Here is a 9,567-nt window from a genome sequence, read left to right as displayed (position 1 = left end):
AGGTGGAAAGCATGGCCAGCCGTAGAAAAATGCTTATTGAAATTCTCAATTATTGTGGATTTATCGGTGGTGACAGTGTTCCTAGCCTCAGTACAGTGGGCAGCTGGGAGGAGGTGCTCTTATTCTCCATGGACTTTACAGTGTCCCAGAACTTTTTTGACTTTGTGCTACAGGATGCAAATTTCTGTTTGAAAAAGCTAGCCTTAGCTTTCCTAACTGCCTGTGTATATTGGTTCCTAACTTCCCTGAAAAGTTACATATCACGGGGGCTATTCGATGCTAATGCAGAACGCCACAGGATGTTTTTATGCCGTCAAGGGCAGACAGGTCTGGAGTGAACCAAGGGCTATATCTATTCCTGGTTCTACATTTTTTGAATGGAGCATGCTTATTTAAGATGGTGAGGAAGGCACTTTTAAAGAATAACCAGGCATCCTCTACTGACGGGATGAGGTCAATGTCATTCCAGGATACCCCGGCCAGGTCGATTTACCAGAGCCCTATCAGCGCTCTGGTAAAACTCCAGGCACTTCACAACTGCCTGTATTGTGGATTTACACTACATTACAGAAACTGGTGAAACGCAACATGTCCCTGAAGCTGGAAATTGAGGACTCTTCAAAGACAAGAATGGAGGGGCAAATTATTAGAGACAAGGTAGCCTAAACTACACAGAGACTATGAGAAAGATCTGGATCTTCTTACCAAGGCAATCCACCAATATTGGAACATGGAATGCCAAAACAATGTACGATTGTGCTAGGCCTTTACCTTTCACCTCTAAGCATTTCTAGTTTACTTCAGAAGTTCCTTGCACACTTTCCTGTTGGAGCAGGTGAAACCTTCACACGTGTTGTGGTTAATCGTACCACAATGACCTCTGTGTCAGCAGCAATAACAAATCGAACTTGAGGTTACCACGGAGGTGGAAAGAAATCTGGACAGCATATCAGCTCACATAATGTACAACGTAATCTATTATGTTCTCTCCTACCTACACACAATGCTTTATGGTAAAGGTGACTGGCTCCAAACCACTCTATGGTGGAACTTGTATAGCCGGTGCTAGTCTCATTTATGGCAGTGAGTTTGAAGGAGTATTAAATAGAAATGCCTTGCTCATTCAGTCTGTTCTAAGGCATTTAACTGGACATTATTTGTGTCTTTGGTCATCAATGATTTGTGAAAAGTCAAGGCATTTGAAAAACCTAATTCAAGGTAGAGTTCAATGGTCGATACCATGTAGACAATGTTTAAAACGAGGTTGATTTGTCGCGCACGTACCTAATATTTCTGTGCAGGCTCTGATGTCCACATTACTATTCATTCTATGTACTGTGTAACACAAGTCATGTGGAACCCAATACGCCAACAATGAACCCGTTACAATCTAGCTGCTGATCACTTATATAACTGAGGAGATAACAGGGAGGTATCGGTGGCTTGAAAGTCACAGCTCACTGGCTAATTGTATGAAGGTTTATAATATCGTCATGGAGACAGGGCCCCTTCACCAACGTATGGCATCAGATATATGAAACCTTCCATGTGCATCTTTATGGTGAGCTTATTTTCATCATATTCTCTATTTTAAGGGACATTTGTATCCGTTTCTCCTGTCCCCGTCGCATGTGTTCAGTCCATTGCACAGTTCTGATACATTTGTTTCTTTGTTCCTGGTCAAATCAGCAGAGTACTTTCAAACCCTGAGAGCCATATAATTATAGAAAGTAGTCAGTGACGAGAGAGAAAAACAGGCAAAGTAAATAGTGCCAAATCAACACTACTGTGGGCCTTCATCCCGGGGTATTTAGCTCTGTATCTGAGGGAAATCTCAATCAGTGGCCGTCCACTTGGCAAAAATCATTCAAAATCACATCATTTCAAGCAGAGCATTCAAATGCCAGCCTGATGATGTATTGAAGAGCACATCGCCGCTCTCTGAGAGCGAAGACCAACACTATTTATAATGCACGGCTTCAGTGGCATCAGCCTTTTCATTAGTCATGCTGTCCATGGCTCTTTCATCCAGCCCGTTTTCCCTTTATAAGCCCTAAATGAGAGAATGATTACATGTTACTACATGGCTGGCAAAACAGATTATAAGCATTACAAATGGCAAACTGGAATATTTATTATCAAACAAATACCAAATGTACTTTGTAATACTTCAAACACGCCTGGCAAAGGAAGAATAATAGTTCTGACGTGCACAGAAATTTACTTGAGGAACACGGTGGCTCTGATGATAAGGGCTTGATACATACAATACATTCTGGCCCATAGATGTTGATATCACCTTGTCTGTAGGTAAAGATGAAAACAGCCCCTACGGAGAAATTATTGGCCTGCAAATGCACGGCTTATTGATACCTCAAGGGCGCCATCTTCTGGTAGGCTAAATATTTCAGCTCGAGTGAGAAATGAATGATGTATGCTTGATCCAAATTTCTTGTTGGATTTACAGATGTGGTATGGATGTCACTTGTACTTATAAAGTGTGTCCTAAAATATTTTAGTGAATGTTTCAAGAATTGTAGATGTTGACTAATGTAAATCATTGTAGAATATCCATCGATTTTAATGAGTTGGGTAAAGATATCATAGCACACTATAGATTTTTACAAAAAGTACATTCAGGAAGGAGAAATAGAGGGGCTCCTCAAGTGCTTTAGCACCTCAAGCCTTTCTTTTGCAGGTGAACAAAGCTTACAACACACATTATAAAATATACAGTCAGACTTTTTTATTTCTGTACGACCGGGCAAGGAAAAACAACTCTGACGACTCCTTTAGGCTGGCTTTTGGTTTGACTGTCCTGACGTCACGGAACACAGCTGACAGCTTCTGCTGAAGCTGGTGCGCCAATGCCCCGTCCCAATACTTACAAATCAGAGAGCCACCAGTCTGCAACACCTTCTCAGCCAAGTCAATCAATGACAATGACATTGTGATGAGTTTTTCATGGTCCATCTCCTTGAAACCACTGGCATTGGGTGCCATATCACTCATGATGACATGAGCCTGGGCACCAGGGAGAAGTTCAAGCAGCTTGGCATGTGTGACTGGGTCGGTGATGTCATGATTGGACAGGAAGTGAGCTCCATCTAGAGGTGGTATACGCAGAAGGTCAATTCCAACCACAGTGCCACGGGGGAATTCTCCGTCTGGAAGTAACAAAACATGCAAGAGGTCATGACGTGTAGAACCGCGGTCATAACTCATTTTCACAGCTTCTTGTGCTAAAAAGGACATTAGATAACACTGTCAAGCGTTGACAATTAATTTCACTGATGTCACACTGATGTTCTACAGATGATCCTAATGCTTGTCACACAGCTCGCCACAAGAACAACAATGAACTTAAAATGTCAGAAAAGAGAACAATGAGGCAACTGTACATTGATTCCACACCCAAAAGTAACATTCATATTTATTATAACGGTACTGAGACGGTTCAAGGTTCGAAGGCCAGTTTGGATCAATTTGTCCACTACTTCGACCAAATAAAACCTCTTGTTGCTGAACTTAAAACCTCTCCACTCTCACTACCTACAACAGCCTCCACTCCCTCTGTGCCCTGGTATGTAGTCCCCAGTGTCGCTCTTCCTCCCTCGCCTGCAGCAGACACAGCCCTGAGCATGAATCTCTCACGCGTGACACCAGCAGTACCACAGCATCTTCTAGAGGAGGAGATCAGCCTGGTGCTTCAGCATAGGGATGAGGTTGGGAGCTGCAGTGTGCAATGAATAATGTTGAGGAGGAAAACCAGTGTGTAGACTTAGAGAGGAACTGCCCAGCACAGTCAACACCAGCCACATGCACGACCTGCAGAAGGAGCTACATGAGCTAAGGCAGGAATTTTTCAGCCACAACCACTCCACTCTACAAAGAGTCCGACAAAAACCAGGACAACAGCTGAATCAGAACCCACCAACCAACCCAACCAACCAATGCACTGACCCAACTGACCACTCCATCCCCAACTCACAGCCTGTAATTCTCCAATCACTCCTGCCATCCTCCATAGACCTGACGAAAAACCAGACATTATATTAATGATGGATTCAAATGGAAAGTTTATATGAGAGAATGAACTTTTCCCAAATAAAGACGTGTCAAAGTTATGGTGCCCCACAACAGAGAGAGATTTGGAGATATTGACTGTGGCCCAGCTGGTCTCCCCCAGCCATATCCTCATTCACACGGGGACCAATGACCTGTGTGTCCAACAGGAGCGGGTGACCACATCACTAAGGGGAGTGATAGAAAGGGCCTCCACCATCTTCCCCTTCGCGAACATAGTAATATCTACCCTGCTCCAGAGGAGAGATTTCCACCCTGCCACCATCCAGAGGGTAAATGCCAGCCTCTCTCGGGACTGTGTGCTATGGTCCAACGCACACCTGACCCACCATCAGCCTGGACTGTCTTTAAGACAATGTACAACTGTACAAAGAGGCAGTCCCCACCTTCGCCAGGATGTTAAAGGATGTTGCTCTGGGTGGCCAGTCCACCTCACATGAGCAACAGAACAGCCACCAACTCCATGAGACAAATCAGACGCTCCTTTAGGCCTGCATCTGGAGGCGCCTCACAGAGATTGGAGAACAGCCAGCAACACTGACCCCCCCCCCCCCCCCCCTACCACTTCTCTCCGAAGGAACTGCATGCAGATACACTGAGCTATGCCCAAGCCGTACCCAGTAAAAGAGGCCCCATGCAGAGTTTGGAGCATCGCCGGCCACACTGCCCTCCACACCACCCTCTTCAATTCCCCTTACAACCTCCCTCCCAGGCTAGTTTTGGTTACACTCTCTACTCCCATCCCCAGGACGGGCCTGGGATACTCCTGCCCCCCCATAGCAGCTCCAGCCCTGCAACAGGAGCCACACCATGGCCTCCTGTGCACACCCAGAATGGAGCATTGGCAGCCGCCTCCTTTGGCGGGAGCTTCACCAGGTTGGACTGCTCTGCCAACACTGCTCTCCCAGTTCCCGCCCCTATCCACTGCATCCAGCGACTTGAGGGAGGTCTGTCAAATGCTGTCTACTCTGCTCTCACGTGGGTTGGCCAGAGACATTGGCAAAGTCTCAGCTCACTCAACAAATAGCTGCAGATGACCCTGTGCCTGTTAGCTCTTATGGGACTGAGCTGAATACGCACTCTGACTTTAAATCCCGTAGGGGTCTTGGGCTAATGCACCTAAATGTGCAAAGTATGATTTAAAAAAAGACACAATTGACATTTGGGTGCAGGACTCGTGTCCTGACATTCTGGTTCTCTCGGAAACATGGTTAAATGGTTCTGTATCTGATAAAGACATTGAAGTAAATTATTATAATGTATTTAGATGTGACATATTACAGAAAGGGGGAGGAGTGGCCATATATGTCAAATCTGGTGTCCCAATCTTTAAATATATATATTCCCAATAAATTTTTGCTCCTTTTGTATATGTGCCCATAAACCAGAATACACAGTTATTTGTTTCTGGGATTGTTCTTTGCTTCTGGGACATGTTCTACTCTGATTTAGCCACCAGCTCCTGTATTCCTGACCCTGAGTTGGATCTACTACGATTTCAGACCACTCTCATCTGAGTGTGCCAGAGTGCAGAATAACTGATTCATTTTCGAACGCTCAACACCAGTTGAATATGGCCAGTGTCAGTAAACCTCAGCAAAAAGTTGTATTTAAAATTGTTGCCAGCAGCACAGTTAGTCACCAGAACTCAGAATAACATGAAAACAGCCTAACCAGCTCTGCTAGGGTCAGAAAAATGGTCAGAGTGAGGTGTTCTCTCATTTATGCCTAGAAGTAGCTAGCCTGCTAGCCATCTTTAGCCAGTAAGCTTGGGTGCTTGACTGCCGTTGTGAGGTCAGAACACTCGGATCAACCCTACTCCTCAGCCAGAGCGTCCAGTGTGCTCTCTGAATGCTCCGAGAGCGAAACGCTCTGAATTTACAAACAGACAACGCTCTGAATTTATGAACGCCCAGAGCGCAATCTGAGCTCTCTCTGGCAATCCAGAGTGAATTTATGAACGCACCCCTAGTGAATCTTTGTTTTAATTTTTAAAATGTACTATCTGTGATGTGCTAGATGCCTTGCTTAAGATTGGGCTGATATGCTTGATCCATTTTTGCTGCAGCTCTCTGCCCCCGATAGCTGAATCATTAACCCATTTGTTTAACCTGACGATTATATCTGGTACTATCCCCAAGGTTTGGAAGACGGTCCATGTACTCCCCCTTCACAAAGGTGGGGACCCTTGTGACCTAAATAATTATCAGCCTATTTCTAAAAACTTTCTTGCCTAGCTAAAATATTAGAATCCTTGATTCATTCTCAGCTAAGAACTACATCTTTGAAATGTATTCTAAATGTGCATCAGTCGGGTTTTAGACCAGGTCATAGCACTATCGCTGCTGCATCTCTAGTTATAAATGATGTGGTTAACTGTATGGATAAAAGGCAACACTGTGCTGCCCTCTTCATTGACCGTTTGATACTGTTGATAATTCACTGCTAATTCAGAGGCCTTCCTCAAGTGGTCTAGACCAGGCTGAATGTAACTGGTTTAGAAATTACTTGACAGATAGAACTCAATGTGTATCTACTGACGGTGTTCAATCAGGTTTCCTGGATATTACGAAAGGTGTACCATAGGGGTCGATTCTGGGTCCTGTACTTTTTACATGAACAATATCGACTCGCCTGTAAAATAATATTTTACCTGCACTTGTACACCGATGATACTGATGTGTAGGTTATTGCCCCCACAGTTGACCAGGCTCTATCTGAACTACAGTCTGCCTTCATTTTATTGCAGAACAACTTTATTGACCTGAAATTAGTAGCCTCCTGAATGCAGGTAAAACTAAGTACACGTTGTTCTCTAGAGCACATAAAAATAACTGATGATTTAAGCATATGTCCTTGGGATGGTGTTCATATTGATCGTGTCCCTGCTTACATGGATAGATGAAAACTGTCTTTAAAAAGCATGTTGATGACTTAGTAAGAAGCTTCTTCTATAGAAATATAATGGGCTTCTTCTATAGAAATATAATGGGCTTCTTCTATAGAAATATAATGGGCTTCCTCTATAGAAATATAATGGGCTTCCTCTATAGAAATATAATGGGCTTCTTCTATAGAAATATAATGGGCTTCTTCTATAGAAATATAATGGGCTTCTTCTATGGAAATATAATGGGCTTCTTCTATAGAAATATAATGGGCTTCTTCTGTAGAAATATAATGGGCTTCTTTCTATAGAAATATAATGGGCTTCTTCTATAGAAATATAATGGGCTTCTTCTATAGAAATATAATGGGTTTCTTCTATAGAAATATAATGGGCTTCTTCTATAGAAATATAATGGGCTTCTTTCTATAGAAATATAATGGGCTTCTTCTATAGAAATATAATGGGCTTCTTCTATAGAAATATAATGGGCTTCTTCTATAGAAATATAATGGGCTTCTTCTGTAGAAATATAATGGGCTTCTTTCTATAGAAATATAATGGGCTTCTTCTATAGAAATATAATGGGCTTCTTCTATAGAAATATAATGGGCTTCTTCTATAGAAATATAATGGGCTTCTTCTATAGAAATATAATGGGCTTCTTCTATAGAAATATAATGGGCTTCTTCTGTAGAAATATAATGGGCTTCTTCTATAGAAATATAATGGGCTTCTTCTGTAGAAATATAATGGGCTTCTTTCTATAGAAATATAATGGGCTTCTTCTATAGAAATATAATGGGCTTCTTCTATAGAAATATAATGGGCTTCTTCTATAGAAATATAATGGGCTTCTTCTATAGAAATATAATGGGCTTCTTCTATAGAAATATAATGGGCTTCTTCTATAGAAATATAATGGGCTTCTTCTATAGAAATATAATGGGCTTCTTCTGTAGAAATATAATGGGCTTCTTTCTATAGAAATATAATGGGCTTCTTCTATAGAAATATAATGGGCTTCTTCTATAGAAATATAATGGGCTTCTTCTGTAGAAATATAATGGGCTTCTTTCTATAGAAATATAATGGGCTTCTTCTATAGAAATATAATGGGCTTCTTCTATAGAAATATAATGCGGCTTCTTCTATAGAACATATAATGGCGCTTCTTCTATAGAAATATAGATGCGGCTTCTTCTATAGAACATATAATGGGCTTCTTACTGTACGACAATATTACTACTCGGCGCTTCATTCTCTACTAGAAATATAATGGTTGCTTCTTCTGATAGTCAAATATAATGGGCTTCTTCTATAGAAATATAATGGGCTTCGTTCTATAGAAAGTATAACTGGGCTTAACTTCTGTGACGAAACTATAACTTGGGCTTCTTTCTATAGACAATATAATGGGCTTCTTAACTATAGAAATAACTAATGGGCTTCTTCTATAGAAATATAATGCGGCTTCTTCTATAGAACAATCATCAATGGGCTTCTTAACTATAGAAATATAATGGTGCTTCTTGGGCTATTCAGAAGTATAATTGGGCTTCTTCTATAGAAATATAATGGGCTTCTTCTATATGAACATATAATGGGCTTTCTTCTATAGAAATATAATGGGCTTCTTTCTATAGAAATATAATGGGCTTCTTCTATAGAAATATAATGGGCTTCTTCTATAGAAATATAATGGGCTTCTTCTATAGAAATATAATGGGCTTCCTCTATAGAAATATAATGGGCTTCTTTCTATAGAAATATAATGGGCTTCTTTCTATAGAAATATAATGGGCTTCTTCTATAGAAATATAATGGGCTTCTTTCTATAGAAATATAATGGGCTTGTCATGTGTTAATCTGCCAGTTGGGTAAATACAAGATGTACTCACTAGCCCCAGTTGAGTTGACTCTGTGAACAGCTATCTGGCTCCAAGCACCCGGTGCAGCACCACAATCTAGTACGTTGAATCCAGGTTTTAAAAGTTTGTATTTATCATCAATCTCCAGCAGTTTGAAGGCGCTTCTACACCGGTAGATGTGCAAAGGGGCAGCCTTCACAAAGGGGTCATTAAGCTGCCGAACTATCCAACGCTGATCGGCAGTACTCTTTCCTTTCAGATTATGCACAGCCTTTTTTAGATGTACAGAGGTATGTAGATATGATTTTTGTAACACTGAGTACCACATTATGTAGCTAAATGTAATGGCAAAGATGTCCTAATCTGTGCTAATGCTGCTGGCAGACAGCATTTCGTTCGAATTTGTAGTTGCACTTCCTGATCACGTGAGTTTGTTGGACACACTCGATTTAGTCAAAGACAGCCGACTCCGCGAATTAGGTCTCCCGGTAGTCCTGCAGGGCGACATTAGAATCATACGTGATCCGCCAACCCGGCGCGCCGCGCGAGCTAAATTGAGCGCAGCTAATTAATCTGTCCGAGAACGTCAATGATGCACATAATCTGCGCAGATCTACTTGTTGTGGAGAGGTTATAACGCGTGGCAATTATTTTGTTTTCAAACGTGTTAAATTATATGAGGATGTGTAATACTTAATAATACCGTAATACCGTAATACTACA

The 9,567-nt window shown here is 41.7% G+C and overlaps 1 protein-coding gene across 1 annotated transcript; it reads right to left on the bottom strand.

Moving 5' to 3' along the window:
- Positions 1 to 2,557: 2,557 nt before the first annotated feature.
- Positions 2,558 to 9,300, bottom strand: LOC139564821 (rRNA methyltransferase 2, mitochondrial-like). The gene is made up of 2 exons (XM_071384666.1): positions 8,875 to 9,300; positions 2,558 to 3,167 (listed from the first exon to the last, which is right to left on the bottom strand). The coding sequence occupies exons 1-2, from the start codon at positions 9,170 to 9,172 to the stop codon at positions 2,737 to 2,739; spliced, it is 729 nt and encodes a 242-aa protein (XP_071240767.1). The 5' UTR covers positions 9,173 to 9,300; the 3' UTR covers positions 2,558 to 2,736.
- Positions 9,301 to 9,567: the final 267 nt, after the last annotated feature.

The sequence above is a fragment of the Salvelinus alpinus genome, chromosome 36 (genome assembly GCF_045679555.1).
Source record: "Salvelinus alpinus chromosome 36, SLU_Salpinus.1, whole genome shotgun sequence".
NCBI classification, from domain to species: domain Eukaryota; kingdom Metazoa; phylum Chordata; class Actinopteri; order Salmoniformes; family Salmonidae; genus Salvelinus; species Salvelinus alpinus.
This window is presented reverse-complemented; position numbering and strand designations above follow the sequence as displayed.